Source organism: Tyto alba, unplaced genomic scaffold (genome assembly GCF_018691265.1).
Source record: "Tyto alba isolate M040663 unplaced genomic scaffold, T.alba_DEE_v4.0 Super-Scaffold_8, whole genome shotgun sequence".
In the NCBI taxonomy this organism is placed as follows: Eukaryota; Metazoa; Chordata; class Aves; order Strigiformes; family Tytonidae; genus Tyto; species Tyto alba.
The window spans coordinates 12,064,640-12,089,267 of record NW_024881329.1 but is presented as its reverse complement, the minus strand read 5'-3'; the positions used below and the strand labels follow the sequence as shown (position 1 = coordinate 12,089,267).

The following is a 24,628-nucleotide window of genomic DNA, read 5'->3' as shown; positions in this document are numbered from 1 at the left end:
GAACTAAACTAGTGTTTTGCACAATTAGAAAATATGTAGACAAACTTTTTCATACTACTCAAGTAGGACTCTTCTAATGCCAAAAAGTTATTTTAGCCCGGAATTTGAATAACGTGTCTGTTCTCTTCTCTGGCTTAGATTGCTAAATATGATTTTAATTTGGGAACCTCAACAAACCATCATGTCATAAGTTTTAAATCTGTTTTTAAAAAAAATCTGTCAAGAGAACATTAATAATTGACATCAGCAGAGGTTAAGTTCTTCCTAGGTAGAGTTAAACATGCACTTTCTGTGATGATCAGAGTTGCACAGAATGTTTATGAAAGCAATTTTTGCACTTCTAAAATGAGGATTGGTTTGGCTAGTCTTGTCCAAGATGGAAGTAATTTGACTTTGATTTCAGCCATGTTAATCAGTAGTGTTGTAGATCAGTGTTGGTAAATTGCTAGTAAAAGAACAAAATCTGAGAAGGGTTGTTTTGGGGAGGAAGGGGCAGGCAGCAACCACTGATCACAATAGTAGTTTTCCACACACTTTTCGGTTTCACATGTATTACATCTATGCTGTATGCTAGTGTTCACAGGTTTTAACTGATGCTGCTTTGTTTTGAAGTATTTTCAACATGCAGCATATTTTTGCCTAGATAGACCTTTTCAGTGAAGTTTGTTTCTCTGGTAAGCAATTAAAAAACATTCAGCCAATCACATAATGGTACCGATTCAAGAGAAATACCATTACCTTCCAAAATAATCACAGGGAGAAAATGAAACATTTCTTAAACCCTTCTCAGGACCCATGACCCATAGGCTGATTGTTAACAAAATAGAATGAAGTAATTTTTTCTCTTTCAAGGTAAAGGAGAGAGGGGCATTTTTTTCTCTAGGGGTGACATGATTTACCAAAAAATACAATTGATCTTAATTTGTAATAATCAAACCTAAAATACCAGATAAAGATTGTAGAATACATGCTATACTAAACAATACTTCATCTTAATTAGTGTTCTGTTTTCTTCTGTGGTTATTTCAATTAAATTATGTTAAGTTCATGCATTTTGGAAAGGCTGTTACAGAAAATGAAGTTCCTCATGTGTCTTTCAGTTGAATATGTATTTTAAACAAGAAAGCAGTGACTTTTTTTTCCTGAGAGCTAAAATGTGGACAGTGCCATGATGTGAGCCTCTTGCTGAAGCTTGTTAATTTTAATAGGCCATGTTCTGTGTACAACTTCCTAAAAAAATATTTCAAAGGTTTTTTGTTGGGTGGGCACCTCCATTAGTGTTTTATTTGCAGTGATTTCTTTTACAATGTTATTGTATCTTCTTTATTATTTGTAAGGATGTAATATTTATACCACCAATTTATTGAATTCACTTTCCTGTTTTGTTTTATACAAGAATGTACATTATACAAGATGCTTAGTAATGAATTCTTTCTTACTTGCTGACGTTTTGCAGATATTCTAGTTAATTCCCTCTTCTGTCTTTTTTTGCACATAAGTATGGAAAGACAAATATTAGAACATAGATTTCTGTTGGTAGTATTAAGTAGCATGTGTACATTTATGTGCTGTTCTGAAGAATGTGTACTTGGGGAACTAATAACACTGTGTCTAATTAAAAGAAATACAATATATTTGCAATAATTTGATATGATATATCCAAAAGAATGTATCTCATGGCTTAGCAATTTTACTGAATAGATTTACTGAATCTTCATGTATGTGGAATATAGCTACTGTATTGACACATTAATTTGATAATTGAATAATTTTTAAATCACTTTTATTAAAACATATGTTTTAATAAAACATTATATTTTTTCTATTTTTCAAGTGAAAAATTCAACAATTAACAGTGATTGTAACAAAACTGTAAAATGCTTATCTCAAGTTTGAAGCGAGTTTCCTGAGTGATACTAGTAATTATGATATAACTAATATAACTTGATTTCTTTTAAATCAGTGAATCAGTGTTAAAACTAATATGTATAAAAGAGTATAAAGCAATATCTAAAAAGGATATTATTTTTTTTTCAGATGGGAAAGAATAATAATTTTGAAAGGTGGGAGTTTCCTTTGGTTCTTTGGCACAGAGGAAGAAAAGAATGTTCTTTCCCTTCTTTGCTTTGTATCATCATTTCTCTTTGCTCACCTCTGTTAATATTAAAAATTATTAGGATATTGCCAAAGTTTTAATCTGGAACTTCCAGTTACATTATCACAAGATATAAACAATAAATGTTCAGAAGACACACAGCAAATGTTTTCATATTTTATGTGTATTTCTCTTTCCTTAATCTAATTTAAAAAGACTTATCAGCAGATTGGAAACAAGATTCAGTGTTGTAACCTTTACTGTTTTATTTGCTTATTCACAAAAAGTACAACAGTATTTCCTGTTGATCATGTCTGTAACTATCAAATTGTTTTCTAAAGCATTTATCTTTGTTATTTCTAGATGCTTACAAATGCAGCAGTTGAATACAGAGGTATACTAGTTACAGTGTTTTGGTTTCATTTTAAGGTTTAGTTGTGGCTAAGATAATGCTTCTATTTTAACTCTTAGAACAGGTGTTTTTCCTAGAGTAGTTGTTTTTAATATGTATTGTAACAGAAAAGAAGAAAAATAAATCTAGTTCCCATTTTCCATTGCGAATCCTTGATAATTTGTTTAACTAAAATTTGGATCTTTTTCCTCAGAAGCTGAAAAAGCAGCAGTTGTTACTGCTGCCACCACTGCTGCTATAATAAAGCAGGAATCTCCACAGACAACTGCTCCTGTAGTCAATGTGCAAGAGAAAATTAATCCAACTGACCCTTTAAAAGTAGCTCAACAGGATGCTGTGACTTCAGACCAATTGGCAAAAATACAGGCAACTGTTGCAATAGAAGGATGTACTGATGAGGAGAATACAGACAGTGGAGGAGAGGGCATGTACAGAGAACGTGATGAATTTGTAGTGAAGATAGAAGATATAGAGACACTAAAGGTAAGCTGAATACTTGCTGTGGGGAAAAAAAAAAAAAGAAAAATACGGCGTATGAATTTTACTTTAAAAAACTACCAAAAGGGAAAAGACTGCAGATTAGTTTTCTGTTCTATTCTAATATTCCCTGGCTGCAGCCAAGATGCCTTAAAGGTGTCATTCTGATGCAGGTTATGAATATGTTTTGTATGTACATGACTCATTTTATGCTACATATATAATAAAGTAAATCTATGTGCTGGTGTAACATCTGTTAGAACCTGAAATTTATGATTTTCAATATTAAAAAAGGTAATTTTTCACACGCTGTTGACTACCTTTTTTTTTCCCCCTTTTTTAAAGATAGTAGTAGGCTTTCGAATGTATGGTTGAGGAGATGACTTGGACTTTTGCAAAAGATCTTGGACTTTTCTTTTTTGGAAGAGGTTCTGCTTGGTATTCCAACAAAAAATGGCTTTCATAAGCAACCAGTTCACATGAGTTTACAGGAATGTTCTTTGTTGTCTTTGATTTAATGTTTTGTTTTGGTTTTGTTGCTTCTCCATTTTAAATTATTCTGCATGTTTACCTTTCTTTTTGTTGCTATCCTAGCCAGCAATATTCTTACCATTAATTTCTAATACTTTCAATTACTTGCACATTTGTTCATCCTCTTGGGCTTAAGTTTTAAATGTATTCATGTAGTTTTGTCACGTAAGACAAGTGTTATGAGTTTTAAAATATTCCTTTGTCACTTACAAAACTGATAAAGGTATGTTATGAGATATTTTGAACTTTAAGCTTTTTAAAAATTGTTTTTCTTTAGCTATTTAAACAATCATGAAGAAGGAACAGATACTTGATTGTATGTTTTCCAAAAAGAAAGTTTTTTGTGTTAGTAGTTTGCATGTTGGATTTATAGAGAAGTCTCATTAGAGCTAATAATTACAAATTTTTTTTTTAACATATTTTATTTCTCAAACTAAGTGAAGAAGAAAATCAACTCAAATTCTTTTTTTTTTTTTTACAGTTAAGTTGAACTGAAAGTGTAAAATCTGGTTCACTAATTCATAATGAAATATCTCTTTTCATGTTAGTGCAAACATAGTACTGTAATGTACTGGGGCTTCTGCTATAGAATCTCTAGTGACCTGCAAGCTTTTTGCTGCTTATTGTGATGCATGGATTTTTATTTTTAAAAATGTTTCACAGAGCAAAAGAATAAAAAATTATAAAAATACTGTATTCTTTTTAAAAATAAGGTTCTGTCTCTCAGTTACATGGTACCTGAGTTAAGACATGACACAATAGGCAAAGCGGGATGGCACAACTTCATCACTGTGAAAGTAAAATTTGTAGATTGCATTACACTTATTGTAGTACATGTCATACTGTCTTGCTGCAAACAGCATGTAATGACTAAGGGTTTGGACTTTTGAATTATTTATTTCAGTGTTGTTCCTGGGTAACTTGCTCAAAAAGTATAATGCACAAACACACTTCTGGGAGAAAAGCACTGAATTTAGCAAATAATTTTATGTTCTTACAGGTTGCTTTGCAAACAGGAAAAGAGCCTCCAGCTATTTGGAAAGTACAGAAGGCTTTATTGCAAAAGTTTGTTCCTGAAGTACGAGATGGACAGAGAGAGTTTGCTGCTACTAACAGTGTAAGTCTTAAAAATTCCTTATGAAGCCTCATGGGAATTGATTTCCTTAATAGAAGTCTAGGAAACAAAGTAAAATGTGATTCTGACACACATTCTTAACAAGCATCCTTGAGGGGGGAAAAAAAAAAAGGTTTCTTCATTTCCTCCTACTATAAAATTCTCTCTACCTATGTTCATGAGCAGATTCTTTGCTTTCCAGCATGATTTCTTTGGTATCATTCAGGCTGTTTAAAGGAACAATTTTTCACAACCAGAATAAACTCAATGGAAGCAGGCTTGTGAAACAACTGCTTTCCACAGTGGGAAGGATACAGATAGGATACAGCTTCAACAGGCAGATAATCCTTTTGGGATAGCGCATGGGGAGGATTAAATAAAGGGATAAAATTAAGCCCAAAGTACTTCATGCCTTATTTTCTTACTTTAAATATTATGTGGAAGTCTATTGGAGAATTTCTTGTAAATTATAAATGCTGTATGGTGGATTATCTTTGTACATAAATAAGTTGTTTTTAAACTGACTTTTTTTCTATAGTATTTTATTTTTTAATTGTTAAACTGAATATTTTTTCTTAAGAGAAACACTTGTGTATTAATTTTTTTTTTTAGTATCTTGGGTATTTCGGGGATGCAAAAACAAAATACAAACGAGTGTATGTGAAGTTCATTGAAAATGCAAACAAAAAGGAGTATGTCAGAGTGTGTTCAAAAAAACCACGAAGCAAGCCTGTACAGTCAGCAAGGTATTTTATTTCAATTTGATTTTCATTTTGCCATATTGTTTTCATGTTAAGAACACACTTATTTTAATAATCAAGACCTATAATTGAGGATTATGTTAATTCAGCTTTAAGTTGGAAACGGAGAACTGTGTGTTTTGCTTTAAGTAATGAGATACAAATTACTGCCATATCAAGACTTCTCTTCCTTGCTGTTTCTTTCTGTCATCTTTTGCCCTGTTACTAAACAGAAGGATAGAAGCCTACAGGTATAATGATTTTAATTTTTTGTGTGTTGTGTCCTCCTATCCTGTGGATTTTATAAGTTTAGGTATGTTTTTCTGGATTGCTTTAATGGCAGTCCTGTCCCGGTATACTAGAAGTACCATGCTTTCTTCTCAATGCCGGGAAGTTAGTGTAAAAACAAAAGTTCACACTGAAGTCAGTTGTTGCAACAACGTTTTTCCTTCTTTAGTATGTTCTTGCATACTGAGGGTATTTTACTTACTGCACCTGATTTACCCCCCTCACCCTATGCCAAAAAGCCTTATCACTTTGAGCCATCGCTCTATCTGTGCCTTAAAAATTGGTAATTCCAGTAGCTTTTAAACCACCACCAAGGATAAATAAACCCCAAACAAATCTGTTCACTCTGGATAGCCATGTAAAGCATGCAGGGCAAACGTAGTATGGTTTTGATTATTCTAGTAAATATACTACTGGTCCTGCAAAACATTATGACTGTCTCTCTTGCACAGGTACTTTGGCTATCTCTGAGATTTCCTCTGTCATCTTCCTTCTGATAAGTTTTTCACTGTCATTCACTTGCTAAGGGTTTTGCCTTTGCGTTGTGTGTTGACCTTTGTGGTTTTGGAAAAGATTGCAGATTCTGTATTGTACGCTCTGTCATGCTTTAATGCTTAGCTTATTTTATCTTCTCACAACTTCAGATGATACCTGAATGTTTTCTCTCTGTATGGACTTTCAATAATTGTAATTTAATACAGATATGCCTTCTTTATCAGATGTTAGTAAACAGCAATGTAAAAAGTTAGTGTTCTTCATTCAAGAAATTGCTGCTTTTTGAAGTCTAGTTTGCTTTCAAGGAAAGCAATGACGTCAAACAATCGATTTTACAAAATAATAACAATCTACTTGAAACTAGCTAGGACTTTGATGCTCTTTTTATCTTGGGCTACAGAAGACTGTTCCAGAACCTGTTTCTCCAGTGCTCTGAAACAATACTGTCTTTTAACAAAACATGATTGTGATTAGCATGTATCCATATGTTCTCTCAATACTGTTTTTTGGCTTTTGTTTCTGTCTTTCCCCGGCATTTCTACTGCATGATATATTTCTGGAGAGCAGTCAGATTCCACCTCTGTCTTCATTTCACTAAGCTGTATTAATCAAGGTTTTTCGACTTCCTTGTCTAAGGCAAGCTTTCCATTCCTCTAATCATTCTAGGATCTACTGTGTCCGTCTATTTTTGTTTTGAAATCTTCATCTCTGACAGATGACTGGAATTATTCTTGCTGTTCCAGAAGATACTAACAATGTTTCTACTGTATGTTTCACTGCTTTCCCATTTAAACTTTCCCATTTGGACAAAAAAAAGTCTTTCCTGGTACTTCCCAGAATTGTATTCCCCGCCATGTTCTCAAAACTTTAGTGCATTATTAGTCCTAAAATACATAACTTTGTATTTATGATATTAAGTTTCCTGTTTGTTTTCCTGTTTTGAGTGTTGGAACGAGAAAGTGAAGGACTTGTCTGGTTTCTTATTCCAATCATCATGATCCTGCATTTCCTGCATTTTTACCTGTATGATGTTCTCTCCCATCTTTGTATGGGTACAATATCCCAAATTTACTTTGTCAGCAGATTTCATTGATTACTAGTATTTGTTCAAGTCTGTCAAATCTGATTTTTTTTTCATTAAATAATAAAATTTAATATTGACTTCAATCTCCTATAGCTCATAAATTCCACTAACATTGGGCAATTTAAAGTTTCTGTGCCTGTTTATCTAGTTATAAAATTAGAATACTATTTAATCATAGACAATTGAAAATAATTGTTAAGCATTATATCAAAAATATAGTAGTATAGTGTGTATGACCTAATTCCTAGTTAAATGTGACAATTAAATAAGTATATATAATCTGTGGGGAATATATTCTGGTTAAATAAGACTATAGATATTTCATTAATTCCAAAACTGGTGTGTTAATTATTTTCATAAAGATCATCTTCATAATATTGCAGGACTATTCATTGCAAACCCAGTAGTAGCAACAACAAAATTCCCGATCCACCAACACCAAAACCAACAGCAACAAAAGTCTCTTCTGTGAAACCCAAAGCTAAACAGCCAAAGGTAAAGGCTGAACCACCACCAAAGAAAAGGAAAAAGTGGAAAGAAGAATTTTCATCTTCCCAGTCTGATTCTTCACCTGAGGCCCAGAGTGATGAGGATGGTGAGCAAGATACTATTGTTAGCATCTAGGCCCATTCAAACTTAACTGAAAATAATATTATAAAAATACATTGCTCAAGCTTGCAAACTTTTTCTTTACTAGCCTCAGAAAAAAAGTTAAAATCTGAGAATGCCATGCAAAATTGATTTCTTCAAACTTTGTACTTGTTTGTGTGGGATCAAATGTGTGTAACTGAAGTTATCTCAAATGTAGTTAATCAGTTAGATAAACATATTTTTACTACTTGCTTTCTAACACAGGTACAAATGTTGGAGGAGATGATTTGATTTTTGAATACATCTCAAGAATTGGATTCTTCATTAATTTTCCATTGCAACTCCATGTCATGTCTAAAATAACACTCCTGCAATGCCTGTCTGCATGCACATGTGGGCAAAATTCAGATGTTACTGTTGTTTTTTCAAAACCCAAGGAGAAAAATCAGTTGACGACTTGGCTGCTTCATTGCTTGTGTAAATGCCAGCTGTTTAAATGGAGCCTGTTAAGATTTGCTGTTAAGACACTCGCGATGTCTTGGAACGTTGAGATACGGTGATTGCAGTAATTCTCCAGAACAGAAAGGAATTTTTGAAGTGTACAATGTTTATAGAGGTTACCTGTGGTAGCAGATATACAGTGCATTTTGCAGGTTTTGTTGTTTTTTTCTGGTACCTTTGAAGTTAAGATGTGTAGTACCCATGCTTTGTATTGCTGCATTTCCAAAGCACATTGGCCTTGGTGACATTAACTATAGATAGGCTGGGATTGCTGTACCGGAACAGTGCCTCTGCTGAGGGCAGCATCTTTAAAATATTTTTCAAGCAAACTTACCCAAATAACCATTCATATATGCAACTGTCCATATTTAAAATTTCAAGTGACTTGGTGATTATAGTCATCCACAAAAGTGTGGATAGCTGAGAAAGTTTAATAGCCTTGCTAGCTAAATTACTGCAAAATACTGGTATCATACATGGAGCCTGTAGAAAATTCCAGAATGCTTACTACTACAGATGACTACTCCATCTTCATGTTTAAAATTGCTGTCTATGAAAAAATAAAAGTTTCCTCAGAATAAGTACAAATCTGCCTATATTGCTTCACTGGTAAAATTTGTTTTACGTGCTTTTTGTGAGTTGGACAATTAAGTGGGATTGACTTTGATGGCATGCAGGCTTCAAAGTGACATTAGTGTTTTTGAATGTTTTTCTGTTGGACGACTTTAAGTTTTGTGGTTTTAGGAGGTACTTGCGTTGACATGAAACGTGCACTTAAGGCACTTTGCTTGACTGAAGTTACTCATTATCCCCTTTCTCTAGGCTTTCATCTACAATAATAGAAATATGTTTAAATTCCCTAAAATAGTATAATCTGAATGCTGATAGTTATGAGTAATTGTATGTGTTTCTACAAAAAGTTGTACCATTTGTACCAGATTCGGTGTTTGTACCTGTTTTTGGCGTGTAAGTTTGAGTGTTATTTCTGATTGTATTGAGTTTTAATCTCTTGGGATACCAGTAGGGGTCACTTGTGTTTTAAGAGAGAAACCTTCAGTTTTGAAAACCACAAATATTTGCAGGATATTGAAGGTAAAAATATCGCTGTATTCTGATTCATTTTCAGAGCTTGTACCTCCAGCTCCGCTCGTTACTCGCTTTTTGAACACAAGAGCTATGAAAGAGACTTTTAAGAGCTACATGGAGTTGCTTGTTAGCATTGCCTTGGATCCAGACACAATGCAAGCCTTGGAAAAGAGCAATGGTACAGTATGTTTAACATTTGTGTGATTTTATTAGATTTTAAGGTTACTAATCAGTGAAGCGAATGTTTGTTTTGTTTTGTTTTTTTTTTTAAGAAAAATGGAAAAAACCCACCGAACTTCTAGCTACATACCCATATCTGAAGAACATTTTACACCAATTACTTATATGTGAGCATATATAATTTGCACTCTCTTTGAGTGATCAAAGTAATTTGTAAATACCGTTTTGCCTGCTTTGTTACATTAGGCTTGTTCTGTAAATGTCAAAACCGAGCTCTTTGTTCCTGCTGTTACTTTTTTTTAAATCTTAGCAAACATTTATTTCAAATTACGATTTTTCAAGTGTGTTTACTTTCTTATGAAAGAAATACCCTTATAAGTAGTTCTGATTCTTTCTACTATTAAAAATTCTGATTTTCAAACTCTGAAACCTTAAAATTCTGATCAAAGACAATTGTATTCCACTTTTTCTTTGTGGAAAAAGTGTTTGGGCTCTTTTACTGTAGTGGACTCCAGGATAGAAATTAAAACTTCTCTTTCTCAAGATTTAGCAAAACCCTCATGTATAAAGATCCTAAAAGAGCAATCATTTAATGTATTTTTTAGTTGCAGGCTGTTGTTTTGTACTATATTCTGTTTGCCTGATTTAAAAAACTATTTTCTAGACTTTCCTTTCCTGTTTTGCACTGGTTGTGCATCAATGCACACTTACCTCAAGGTTTCATACCTATGCATTATGCCTGTAGTCCCACTAAAAGCAAAGAAATTGACTTTATTAACAAAAGACTCCATACTGAGCTGTAAATTTTCATTCATGGCCACATGCCTATGTTCAAACATATGTTGTGCAACTTACAGTGGTTTATCAGATAACTTTTATCAGTAAGCGCTTTCCTCAATTTCTTTTGTTATAAATGCCAGCAGGGTCATCTTTTGTAATATGGAATAGTGAATGTCAAAAACACATACTTGTCTTCATAAAACTGTGAGTTGTATTGCACCGAAGAGGATTATCTAGGAAATGGTTTGAAATTGTCTCTTAAGATTTATGCTTTATCTTCATTTTTTTTCATTTCAACAAAGAAAAGTCAGAGAAGGAGCGGGATTGCAGTCAGCAATTAAGCTGCATAATATCTAGACCACTTTAGCAGGCTCATCCAAAAGAACAAGATTTTTCTCTCACTTTTGAAATTTGTTAATGTGCAAATTGCATTATTTTTTACCTCCACATTTTATGTTTGTATGCTGAAGTATAGATTGAATAGGAATCTCATTACTGTGTGCCTTAATAATCAACTGCTGCGTTTTTTTTTAATGTGACTTTTAGATGAGCTACTTTTGCCTCACATGAGAAAAATTGATGGTATGTTGAATGACAATAGGAAAAGACTGCTTTCCAAATTACGCATGGATCATACTTTCAAGGTACTCGTTTTGATATTCTGGTATTTTAAAAGTAATGTTATAAGTCAGTCATGGAATGCATACCATGCAGGCATAACTTAAAACCCAGAAGACAAATTTGTAACAGAAGTGAATATGGATTTGAAAGAGATGCTAGAAATTCTGTGCTTATATGTGGCATTAGGAGAATATTTTGTGATGGAGGAGTTTATACTGCAAAGGTAAAAAGTTTTACTCCCCATGCTTTCTGGTTCATTCTCAAGCATTGTTTCATCATGAAATCTTTAAAGGATCTTTTTTTCCCCCAGCCTATTCCTGGTAAGTGTTGTGGGACACTAAGTGACCTTGCTTCAGGGATAAGAACATACATCATCAACCAGTGAAACAGCTTTAATTCACACGATTCTTGAACTGGTTTGATTGTTAGTTATGCTGTTTTCCCAACAGCTATACAATTTGTACTGGCTTGAACAGAATTTCTTGTGTCTTCCTTCTTGCAGTAGGAACACATGGTGAGGGCTGTGTATTTTCAAACTGTACACAGAGCCTCGGAGATGTAGCATGCATTAACCCTCCATTTTTGTTTTTCTTTCATGGTAAGAGTTTTGTGTGAATAGTTATTTCTATAGCTGCTTCTTTTAAACCTGTCTAAGCAGAGAAGATAGGCCACATAAAGGTAGGATATAAATTTATAGAATTCTGGTTATGTTGACAGTACCCACAAAGTGAGATGTAGTTTATTTTGTTTTTTCCAAGTTTAAGGGGAAAAAAAGCTAATATGGTCATCTGTAATACATGTAATTACAGCTACTTAATCAGATGGAGTTCATAACTAATATAATGGCTTTGCTGTGTATTCACTCGAAAGTAGATTATGTATCATATCTCTAAAGTTATTTTAAGCTTATGTTTCACTGTATGATCTGCAAGAAGTTAATGGGTTTACGTATGTAAGGAAGGGATCTGCTTGTGATGTAAACGGCACTATAAAAAGCCTTTTATGGTATGAAGATACCAACTTGTGCCATCCTTAGGTCAATATTTTGGATAAAAATGGAACACCTATTTGTCATCATAAGTGTTTGTGTTGGTTAGGAAAATGTGTTTGATACTTTTAAGGTTCAAGTTAATCTGATGATTAATACGGGAAAGTCTGCTTCTGTTCCAGATTTGATCAAATGATTAATTTAGATATTAGAGCTGAATGAGGTACTGAAGCAAGCAATAAGTGAAAAATATCGTTATCATTCGTGAGTGTCATTCAGTTTGAATATTTTTACTGTTCTGCATTGTGATAAGCATGGATGAATTTAACTTTTTTTTTTTTCCCCACACTGGATACAGTTAATGTGGGATATTTTAGTACTGTATTATGAGCCAAATCACACAGCGGTCAGCATTTGGCAGTTTTGCCTGTAACATTCTTTAGAGTTCTAACAGTTTATTACATCCTTTGGGTTACAGTTTTTTATAAACAAAATTAGGAAATACTACTGTTGCTTTAGTTAAAGCTCACTAAATGAAGCATCTTAGCTGAATTGTGTGAATTTCATTTGGAAATAATTAACGCCATTTTATGTCTTGTGCTTTCAAAGATGTGGAAATCACTAGTATTTTCTTCTTCATTGCAATTCAAATTTGTCTGTTTTAGCTCAGTGGTCCGTCCGGCCATGTAAACTGTTGTGGTTAATAGGAATTCTTCAGAGGAAGACAGAAGTGGCCAAAGCCCCTTGACACTCCAAGTCAATCTTCAGGAAGGCTATTACAGTGCATAGAAAAACTAAATAATTTAAACCTGTTGAAGTTGTTCCAGTTTAAAAGCATTGCAATGAATATTGTATATGGACAGGAGGTTAGCTCGTTGGACTTACTGCTGCCACTATGCAGCTATCACCTCTGCAGTAGATTTTATAGCTTTTTACTGTGAGGGTTGCGAAAAATGGCTCATGTATATAAAGTGCTAAGAAATTACAGAAGGGGAGGTTGTTGAATTCTAGTACTGCTTGTTAAAAGAAAATACAAAAATTTAGTCAACTTTATATTTTAACCCAATAGTCCAAATTAGGTCCTTAAGATGCAGCATCAATGTATTTTTCTATATGCCTGATTTTTTTCCCTCATACTGGAGTATATTAGGAAGAAATATTCATTTAAGTCTAAATCAGGACCAGATTATGTAGCATAATAGAACTATTTCAAAGTGGCTGCTAACATAATGCTGTATTTGTACAGCAAAGTTGTATTCAAATTTACTTATGCAAATGTCATAGAACTGAATCTGGTAGAAATGCAGTTCACTCCCATGAGTTAATATGTCTTAAAAACTTGTGCTTTTTCAATCTAGCCGTCTACTTCAGTGTGAATAAGCTTTTCTACCTTACAGATATGATAAGATGCTATTAAGTTGTCTTTTGCAAAAGCTGGGTCAAAATCTATGAAGATATTTAGGCATCCAATCCCTGTTTACAATTGACAGAATTCCTGTGCTTGACTAGGCATAAAGTACTTAAGCATCTCCAAGTAACTTGGTCTTAGAGATTCTTGAGTAGAAATGGAATGGAAAGCATTTTAAAAGGTAAAAATTGCCTAGTGGAACCTTTGTTTCCTCTAATGAAAGAGTCACCGGTGATAATTTGAGATTACAATAAAAGGATCTTCTTATCTTGAAAAGCTACAGTAGTCAGGAAGAGGTGACCATGCATTTCAAACTATATATGGTTGCTTGATCTGATAAAGATCTTTTGTCAGGTCTTTTTGGAAGATACATTGTTTTGTGATAAGCTGCACTCCAAAGTTTTCAAAGAAAAATTACCAATTTATCAGCAGTCTGGATGGCTGGCCATTCTTGAATTTTTCATAATCCTTTTTCTTTATATGCTCTGTTTAAAGAATGCTTTGGAAAACTTTCCTGAACTGACAGTGATCACTCGGGATTCTAAGACAAAAAGTGGAGGAACATCTATGTCTAAAATCAAAATGAATGGTAAAGCTTACAACAAGAAAACACTGAGGGCTTCTAAATCAACCACTAAATTAGCACAGGTGAGTGTTCAGAGGGTTTATTGCTGCCACCATCTGACTTCTAATATGATAGCCACATGTATATAAAATACTGCTTCATGTATTAGCTTTTTGGTAGATGTATCAAAATATAAAATCTCTGTGTGAGGTGCTTTTTCTGTAACAAGGGAATGTTAAAAAACATTTCATAGTATCACAGAATGGTATGGATTGGAAGGGGTCTTAAAGATCGTCTAGTTTCAACCCCCCTGCCAGAACTGGCCACAGCACTGCAGGGGGAGTCTTGTGAGAGCAGAGTAGAGGGAGAGCACCCCCTCCCTCGACCTGCTGGCCACATTTCTTGATGCAGCCCAGGACACAGTTGGCTTTCTGGGCTGCAAGCACACACTGTTGGCTTATAGTCAGTTTTCTACCCACCAGTACCCTTAAGTCCTTCTCCTCAGGGCTGATCTCAATCCACTCATTGCCCAGCCTGTATTTGTGCTTGGGATTGCCACAACCAATGTGCAGGACCTTGCACTTGGCCTTGCTGAACTTCATGAGGTTTGCACTTGCCCACTTCTTGAGTTTGTCCAGGTCCCTCTGGATGGCATCCCTTCCCTCCAATGTGTCACCACACCATACAGCTCAGTGTTGTCAGCAAACTTGCTGAGGGTGGCCTCAATCCCACTGCCCATGCCTCCAACAACAATGTTAAACAGTGCCAGTCCCAACACCAACCCCTGAGGAACACCACTCGTCACCGCTCTCCACTTAGACATCGAGCCATTGACTGCAACTCTTTGAGTGCAACCATCCAGCCAATTCCTTATCCACCGAGTGGTCCATTCATCAAATCCATGTCTCTCCAATTTAGAGACAAGGATGTCATGCAAGATGGTGTCAAATGCTTTGCACAAGTTCAGGTAGATGATGTCAGTTGCTCTTCCCTTATCAACCACTATGTAACCCCATCGTAGAAGGCCACCAAATCTGTCAGGCATGATTTGCCCTTAGTGAAGCCATGTTGGCTGTCACCAATCACCTCCTTATTTTCCATGTGCTCTAGCATATTTTCCAGGAGGATCCACCCCATGATCTTGCCAGGCACAGTGCTGAGACTGATTGGCCTATAGTTCCCAGATCCTCTTTATTTCCCTTTTTTAAAATGAGGGTTATGTTTCCCCTCTTCCAGTCAGTAGGAACTTCACTGAACTGCCACTTCTCCTCAAATACCAACAGATAGTGGTTTAGCCACTTCCTCCACCAGTTCCCTCAGGACCTGCGGATGTCTCTCATCAGGTCCCATGTACTTGTGCACCTTCAGGTTCCTTAGATGGTCTTGAACTTGATCTTCTCCTGCAGTGAGCGGTTCTTCATTGTCCCAGTCCTTGGCTTTGCTTTCTGCGTCTTGGGCAGTGTGGCTGGAGCCCTTGCTGGTGAAGACAGGAAAAAAAAGTCATTGAGTACCTCAGCCTTCTCCATGTCCTACATGACCAGGTCTCCCATTTCCTTCCAGAGAGAGCCTGCATTTTCCCTACTCTTTGTTTTATCACTGATGTACCTGTAAAAGCTTTTCTTGTTGCACTTGATATTCCTGGCCAGATTTAATTCTACCAGGGTTTTGGCTTTCCTAACCTGATCTCAGGCTACCCTGACAGTTTCTCTGTATTCCTCCCAGGCTGTCTGTCCTTGCTTCCACCCTCTGTAGGCTTCCTTTTCATGCTTGAGCTTGTCCAAGAGCTCCTTGTTCATCCATGCAGTTCTCCTGACAGTCTTATTTGACTTCCTCTTTGTGAGGATGCATTGTTCCTGAGCTTGGAGGATGCGATTCTTGAATATCAACCAGTTTTCTTGGGACCCTCTTCCCTCGAGGGCCTTATCCCATGTTACCCTACCAAGCAGATCCCTGAAGAGGCCAAAGTCTGCTCTCCCGAAGTCAAGGGAAGTGAGCTTGCTGTGCACCCTCCTCACTGCCCCAAGGATCTTGAACTCCACCATTACATGGTTACTGCAGCCAAGGCTGCCCTTGAGCTTCACACTCCCCACCAGCCCCTCCTTGCTGGTGAGAACAAGGTCCAGCACAGTACCCCCTCCTCACTGGCTCCGCTATCACTTGGAGAAGTAAGTTATCATCAGTGCATTCCAGGAACCTCCTGGACTGCTTGTGCCCAGCAGTGCTGTCCCTCCAACAGATATCCAGGTGGCTGAAGTCCCCCATGAAGACCAGGGTTTGTGAATGTGAGGCTGCTGCTACCTGTCTGTAGAGGGCCTCATTCACTTGGTGTTCCTGGTTGGGTGGCCTGTAGCAGACCCCCACTGCAACAGCTCCTGTCCCTGCTTTCCCTTCAATCCTGACCCATAAGCTCTGGCTCAGCTCCTCATCCATCCCCAGGCAGAGCTCCCTGCACTCCAGCTGGTCGCTGACATAGAGTGACAACCACCCCCCCCCGCCGCCCATCATCTCCCCTGCCTGTCCTTCCCAAAGAGCCTGTATCCTTCCATTCCAACACTCCAGTCATAGGAGCCATCCCACCATGTGTCCGTGATGCCGGTAAGTTTGTAGCCCTGCAGGCGTGTGCACATATCTAGCTCCTTGTTTATTCCCCATGCTATGCGTGTTTGAACAGAGGCATTTAAGTTGAGCCCCCATGAAGCTGACTCTCTGGCTGGAATTCCTTTGTGCTGCTCTTCAGGCACTCTCCTGCTGATCTGTGACCCCTCTCCAGGCTCTGGGCAGCTAGCTATTGCTGGCACTGGCATCAAATTGGTAGGAGTGGGATGGATTGAGGTTCCCCTCCCTCAGCAACTTCAGTTTAAAGCCCTCTTCACCAGCTTAGCAAGCCTGTGACCGAAGATGCTCTTCCCCTTCTCTGACAGATGGACACCAGCAGCCGCCAGCAGACCATATTTCTCAAAGCGAGTTCCATGGTCTAAATAGCCAAACCCCTGGCTGTGGCACCAGTCGTGTAACCAACTGTTAATTTGCCAGATTTGACTGCCCTTCTCGTACCCCTTCCCTTTGACTGGGAGGATTGATGAAAAAACTACGTGTGCTCCAGAGTCCCTTACTGCTGCTCGCAGGGCTCTGTAAACCTTGATACTCCTCAGACTGCTCCTGGCTGTATCGCTGGTGCCCACGTGAAGCAGCAGCAGCAGATAACAGTCAGTGGACTGTAGAAGGCTCGGCAGATCCCTGATTTGAGCCCTGGGTGAGCAGCACACCTCTAGAGAGTGCGTCAGGTTGGCAGATGGTGCCTCCGTACCTCTCAGAGTCACCTACTGCTGTCACCTGTCACCTTTTCCTGGTCATGCTGGTTGTTGCGCAGGGAGCAGACCGGGCTGCCTCGCTCAGCTCCAGCATCTCTCCTGATGCGATGGGTCTTCCCTCTTCAGTCTGCCAAGCAGAGAAGCAGTTTCGCCAAGAGCACCTCCAGCTTTGGGGGGAGTCTCTTCCTCCTGCAGGTCCTTGCCACTGCAAGCTTCTGTTCTTGTGCATCACTGTCCCCCCTCCCTTCTGTGTGTGCTGGTGGGGGAATTTTTGGCTATTTGGCCACGGGCTGCGTTGTCCACTGCTGACTGCGCTTAGAACCAGCTATCCCACTCCTCCTCAGCCTCCCTGGTGTCATGCCGCCTTCTCCCCGCCTCCTGCAACTCAGCTCCCTGCTGCAGGAGATCCCCCCCGGCACACCTTCTGCGGGCAGCAGGCCCGTCCCTGCCCCAGGAGAAGGGTCTGGGCACTCCTGCAGCCCGAGGCCTGCGCCGCGGCCTCTCCCCTCAGCGGCCTCGGCTGGGCGGAGGCGCCGGCCCGCGCGGGGGTGGATGGTGCAGAGCCCCCCGCCCGAGCTGCAGCCTTCGCTCTCAGCCGAGTGCCCGCACTCCTGCCCTGAGGGCCAGGGGGGACGAGTGCCCATACCTGCGCAGATGTGCACAGAAGGTTGCTGGGTTATGAGTACTTCAAGCCTCTCCACTCAGCCAGTGGTTTGCCCCTCCTTCGAAGAGATGCCCTCCCTGTGCCCCCTCCCACGCAAACTGCCAGGCAAATTGATATGCCATGCTCTGTTTGCCACAAAAACAGTATGTTAAATCATTGTTTTAACTCATCTGTAAAACATAGTTATATTCCAGTAGGGAGACAAAATAAAATAAATAATTTCATAATTATTCCCCTATTTAAGTTCTGTGTTTAGAGCCAAATGCTCTTATCCTGTATATTTTATACAGGAAGTCTTCTGTAGCAACTACTCAAGATTGCAGGAAGGTATAGTAGCATGCAGTTTCCCATATTCAGGCAGCAGTCAGTAGGTGTAGTTGGATTGGGAGAGGTGGGCTCTGCTGTTGCTGTGCTTCTCACTCATTGTAGCACATAAAACAGGAGAGCCCTGCTAGAGCCCACCTGCTTCTGTCACCACCAGAGCAAGCACTGAACTTCTGACCCGGTTTCTGAGTAGCAGTCAGCCTCCTGAACTGTTGCTGAAGCAGCAATGCTTTTCTTTCAACATTGCAGTTGTGGTAAAATCACTGTGTAGCTCATAATGATAACAGTTTCTTAAACTTGCTGCAAAATCTCTAAAAGTAAATGATACAATGCCTTCTAGATCAAAAATAAAAGATTAATGTTACTATTGTAAAACTGAGCCTAGGTAACACTTTTTTAAAAAATTAGTTCTTTATTGCTCCTTTCCTCATTTCCAGTGACAGCATGAAACTGTGTATCTTAAAAAAAAAAAAAAAGTTTTTAAAAGTAACATGGTAAAGCTTGAGTTATACACATTGTTTATTTCCATTGCATTCCTAGGGAACACTATAACTAGATTTTGCTAGGTACTGATTCACATAGGCTTACCTCCCAGCAGTAAATAGTGGCTAAGTTATGACCTGTAAATACAACCCACACTCATATTTCTTGCCAAAGTAACATAATGTGTTAAATAAGTATAGATCAGATCTTCTGAAGCACAAACTATATGCTTTTTTGCAATGATACCCATCAATCTGGTATAAAAATAGTTAAGCTTTGGTAATCCTTACAGTAGTTCTTGAGAAGGGGGTGTCTTGCCTGCTTTAGACTTGCAGTGCCTTCAGGATTGAAAGTGTTCTTAAACCTAGTTTTGATAAAATAACTTGGTAGGGAGTGTGGAGATAGGAGATAATTGTGATGTAATACAAATTACAGCGTACCAAAATATGTTAGAGCAATTATTTGAATGAAGTACTCCCTTTCTGAATTGTCGAAAACAAATTTGCTTACAGAAGAAAATGTATATCATATCTTTGTCTTGGAAAATAACATGAATTTACCTAAGGTAACTGTTCTTTTGCAGGAGTTTACGGTAGATCCAGAAAAAATACAGTTGTATTCTTTGTATCACTCACTTCATCATTACAAATATCACATATATCTAACATGTAAAGAGGAGGTAAGTATTGTTATTTTTGAGATACTTTTATATTCATTGATGGAATTTATTGAGGGAATTGAGTCCAACTAGAGGGACTGTTCTCCTCTTGGCAAATGAGTATAGATTGTGGCCTCCTATTTTAATTAATATTTTATGGCAAAGAAAACGGTATGCTGAGGACGTATGTTGCCCCTTGTGTGCACTGCTACCCAAAACATTCAGATATGAGTCTTACAAGGTTTGTGTGAAATCAGTTTCCCTCAGGATAGGTAAGCAATCTTCACTGATAACCAAAATAAACAAAACAAATTTTATTAGTGTGTGTAACTTCTCAGATCTGGAAGCTACTTTTTGTCCTAGAGTGCCCACTCCTTTATTTTTTCTGCAAATCCTTGGTGGAAATATGCCAGGTAGCAGAAAAGGATAGTTGAGCTTCAGCTCAGTTGTTTAAAAATGTATTTTTGGGGGCATTTTTCCCTTGTTTTTAAAGCTGAAAGGTTTTTTTCCCAAATCAGGTTTGTATTTAACTGCAGAATATTATAAAAATGAAAATTCTGAAATGCTGGCAGTCTAACATGTATATGCATCTCTCACTCTCCCCCTCCTCTTTTTTTAAACAGATTTCTTCTGTTCAGAAGAAGAGTTCAGATCTTGGACAGGAAGAGATTGTGCAGCTGTGCATGAAAAATATTAAATGGGTGGAGGATCTTTTTGAAAAGTTTGGTGAACTTCTGAATCGTGTTCAGCAGAAATGCTTATAACAAAAATGTATCCCAAGTCTCCTCATTTTCCTACGGCACTAACCTGATGGAACAGAAAGCTCAGAGAGAGGCTCTGATTTCTTTCACAATGCCAGACTGCGTTCTTGTTCGTAGCCATTTTTATTTCTCTTCATGGAACTTTGTGCCTTGGCTCTTGCTAAGGAAAAGTGATGCTGCCAAGGAAATCAGTCCTTTGGAGATGGAACTAAACATAAACCTAACCACATTTTTAACCTGAAGAATTATTTTCTATTTTGTAAACTATTGGATAACGTAGTTTTATTTTCAGAAATGTTTTTGACAAGTGATAAAGCATGCACTACATATACTTTTTTCTTTATTGCTAAAAAGATAACGACACTTAAGATACTACAGATTTTTCCATCCCTGGCTAAACAACAGAAAAGTCAGCCTTGGGGTGAACTAATTTTTACATGTCTGGCCACCAAATTTAGAATTTTGTACGTTTTGTGAACAGAGCCGGGGTGACATCAGTTTTTGCATACATATATTGCCATCATAAAATCCAGAAATGTCATTATGCTTTATGGACTCCTTTTACTATTGTCATGTTCAGGAGACTGAACATGGAGTTGGTGCAATCCTATGACTGCTTTTTGTGTCAAATTATATTGTAATGAAAGACAATGACCTTAACTATTTTCCCTGTTTTGAAGAAAAAAAAAATATTTTCCTTTATACTGTGTTTTTTTTTCTTTTGGAAAGAAAATTTCAATTGTACATTTTATCTCACTAATAGTTGTATTTTTCACAGAGAAAATATTGTGGTTAAAATTGTTTCATGTATCTTTGTAATACACTTTCCATTGTTTTCAGTAAAACCTATTCATTTATATGTTGATTTCATATTGTAAACTATATATCTCGAGGTAACCCTTTTGTTTATACAGGTTTGCTTCAGTGTTAACCAGAATAATGCATACTAGACTAGTTTTGCTTTAAATGTAGTTGTGTTAGACACTGCAATTATTTTCTGATACATGAAAATAAATTTCTTACTAAACTAGCACTTGATTAACTGAGAGTTTAAATGAAGAGCTACTACACTTTATCTGTCAACAAAGATTGATGATTGGATAGACTATATGCAGTGTTAAACACAGCTTACATAATTGTTTGTAGAACTGGCAGTTGCAGAGCTGTTCTCTTTTTGGTGCCTTTCAAGTCTTCAGACATCTTTGTAGCTTTTTTTCCCCTCCAGTTTGTTAACAGTAGTGCCACTAGTCTACTCAGACAATGAATGTAATGGGCTCTAATCAGGAGAACATTTTCTTTAAATTTGCCAACAGAATGCCTTACTGAGTCATTCGGGGTGGATATGTACTCTACTGGTGTCCTAAAAAATAGTCATGTTGGTCTTTTTTCGGATAATGTAGAAAAAAATTCATTCCTTTATCCTTTCACTGCCACTTAGTGCCTTAATTTCAGCCAAGAAAGCAGGGTTCACTATTCATTGGCCAAATGGAATAATGTTCATTGCCATGTGACCTTTTTTCCCCATTATCTGTTTTGATCCTATTTAGTTGTTAAATATTCATTAGACCGCAGAACTATAAAGAGTTGAATGAATAGATGTGAAAATGAAAATATTTGATCTTGAGTAATCAAATAGAGGTTTGAATATTAAAGTATGTACAGTATTTTAGCTGATTAGTTTTAGAACCTTGTAGGATGTTTACCATATTTCCAAAGCTTTTTATCTTTTAAAAGCAATAATTCTCCTTTACGATTTGTATGCGGACTACAGAGAACAGAAATGGGTATGTGCCCTTGTCTTTTTAAAGCCTTTTCATAGTGGTTTTGCTTTAAAAAGGGAGGTCACTATCATGTTAATAGATGCGTTGTGCTACACCTATGTCTACTATAATCAAGGAGAGCAAATGTTTTTTTTTCAGGAATAATGTGCAGATTGTTGGAACAATCACAAAGCTAATTCATTCTTACAGTGAAAAGAAGGGTAAACACAGGGTTGAAGAGTTGCTATTGTTTCAGTTTTACTGTGTGAATCTGGTAGGAGCTAGAGTTTATATGGTGAAACCAAACAGCAAAGTTACCAACATTGGTTGCAATCAGCTAAAATTATTTTAATGTAAATATGCACACTGGACATTTAGTAGAAATGTGCCTGGTATACTCTTTAATCGATAGTGGGAGTTCCCAAATTTACATAGTGTATTCCCTTATTGGTGGGGGTGGTTGGCAGTGTGTGTAGATTCATGAGAGGTATTTACTTGCCCAGGCAGAGTTCTGTTGTCACATTAGTGATATGCATAGCACAGATGGGGAATTACTGATCTGTAGTTTTAAAAACAATTAGGATTCAGACAGAGGGAACAAGTGGGTTGGCTCCTTGATGGTATAGTGAAGAACTTGTCAGACTTTGTCTCATACATCCCTTCCTAATATGACTATGAAGCAACTAATTGAGAGGGGTCTCTGTGCTTTCTAAATTATTTCTATATTGCTACTGTATACTTCTGATTTTTTTGAATCTAGAAGTAGCTTTAGGAAGCTACTTGGTTTAATCCAAGTCCTTAGAAGCTGAAAAAATAAATGAGGGGCTTTCGGAGTAGCTTGTCCTTATTTAAAAATAAGGTAATTTTAGTAACAACTGTTCAAAAAAACCACAAACAAAAACCAGCCAGGATGGCTCTGCACTGCCATAGAAGGTGACCTGGCTTATTTTCGGCTGTTTTATTCCCAAGGCCAGTTAAACAAGCGCTGTGCCTGCAGAAGACAGGAGAAACCTGTCTTGAATAAAAACAACTACCCCAGGCTATTAATGATTAATATAATGGAGCTTCCATCTTTGTCTTGGGCTGCAAAAATGGTGGCTGGATTATTAATTTACCAAATTAGAATAAATAAAAACATGGAACTCAAGTGTGTTGAAGGATCATAAATCAATATAAAGCTTTGTTAGCGGGATTGAAGAGGTTTTTTATACTGAAGCAAACTTAGAAAAAAGTTAATGTACAAATTACTTTTTGCACAAATACTTTGCTTTGTTTTGTAGCATTTTAGATAATTAATTCTGCACCCACACCTCAGTTTTGTTTTGTTTTGTTTTTTTCCTCGAAGTAACAATGAGGTTTTCATCCCTTAATATCTGACGGGGGAAACTGAGCACTCATTTGACTGCAAGAGAAGATGTACTAGGAAGGAACAAAACCCTCCTTAGACTGTGAATTAGCAGAATGGAAATTAAACTGATTGTGTGATGAATTATTTGTTTTTTAATTCCACCATTTTTTTCCGTTAGTACAGCATCCCCTTATACATTGGGTTTGTTTTTATTGAAATACAGTATTTCTCTTAAAGGCAGGCTTTCTTTGAGATGCTACTTCCAAAGTTTTGCTAGCAAATAATCAGAGACAAAATTGGATCAAGAAATTGTTTCTGAAAATGGCTAAGGACTTTAGGGTCTTTGAAGTTCTATGGCATGTATTGTATTCATATATTGTCAAAATGAAATACTACTTTTTAAAAAGTCAGATCTTACAGGCTGTCTTCCAAGTAAATGATTTCCATAGGGAAATATATTTTAAATATTATTTAAATATTTACTACTATTTAAAACAATTTTAAAACAGAAAAGCTAAAACTATGGTCACAAAATGTCAGTGTGTCTTTGATCATTTCTTATTTCATTGCCAACACTTGACATTTGGTCTCTCTTACCCTGTTACATACCTGTGCATTACACAATGCACATTCTGCCATATCTTATTGTTTAAGCTAATATTAACATGTCATTGTTAACAAATGCATGTTTTTCTGCATATCTCCAATGCATATGGCAAAATGAAACTAGGGCTAATTAAGAGACACTTTATGCATTCTTAGTCCAGATTTTCAGGTGGTCCGTAATAACTATGTATGGAAATGTGAAAAAGGACAGTTTTGTACCATTCATGATGTTACTAACTAAACCCATTAAAGTGAAAACACTTTTTAAAAAAAAACCTTATAATGCTTAGTCATTTATTATTCAAATATTAAGTCTTGAGAAGTTAGAATGTTGGAAGAAAATTGGCAATTTAGGCTACATTTTCTCATCTCAATATGAAGAGATACAGTTCTAGGGTTTGGTTGGTTGTTTTGTTTTGGTTTTTTTCCATTATATTACATGAATTGAATGTGTATGTTTTATCTGGGTTTTTTACATTTATGGGTTCTAAATGTTCTGAATTAATTTTCACAATATATTTGCCAGGTCTTAAACTGATGTAATAAGTGAGGAGCCAGAGAATAGGAATAGAAGAGAGACTACTGCTGTGATTCAGGTGTTTTTAGCTATACTATTTTCTTTTGTTCTCTTTCTTGCTAAACTAGAATATCATCTCTATGTACCTATGAGAAGAAATGGTGCTTGTAGAGGGTTATAGTGTCCCCCCCCCTCCCCAATTACAATGGATTTCATTAGATACTTTGTTACGAATATTTT

At 36.9% G+C, this 24,628-nt stretch overlaps 1 protein-coding gene across 5 annotated transcripts in view; it reads left to right on the top strand.

Annotated features, from left to right (window-relative positions):
- QSER1 (glutamine and serine rich 1) overlaps nucleotides 1–24,146 on the top strand; it is a 50,505-nt gene extending 26,359 nt beyond the window's left edge. For 4 of the 5 annotated variants that reach the window (XM_042784846.1, XM_042784844.1, XM_042784847.1 and 1 more), the window contains 9 exons: nucleotides 2,701–2,990; nucleotides 4,516–4,632; nucleotides 5,242–5,375; nucleotides 7,620–7,831; nucleotides 9,455–9,592; nucleotides 10,921–11,018; nucleotides 13,887–14,039; nucleotides 19,322–19,417; nucleotides 20,020–24,146. In XM_042784846.1, the coding sequence (XP_042640780.1) occupies nucleotides 2,701–2,990; nucleotides 4,516–4,632; nucleotides 5,242–5,375; nucleotides 7,620–7,831; nucleotides 9,455–9,592; nucleotides 10,921–11,018; nucleotides 13,887–14,039; nucleotides 19,322–19,417; nucleotides 20,020–20,160 (1,379 nt within the window). In that variant the 3' untranslated portion in view covers nucleotides 20,161–24,146. The remainder of the gene's footprint in view (nucleotides 1–2,700; nucleotides 2,991–4,515; nucleotides 4,633–5,241; nucleotides 5,376–7,619; nucleotides 7,832–9,454; nucleotides 9,593–10,920; nucleotides 11,019–13,886; nucleotides 14,040–19,321; nucleotides 19,418–20,019) is intronic. The other variant, XM_042784845.1, reaches the window with a different exon arrangement.
- The last annotated feature ends 482 nt before the right edge of the window (nucleotides 24,147–24,628 follow it).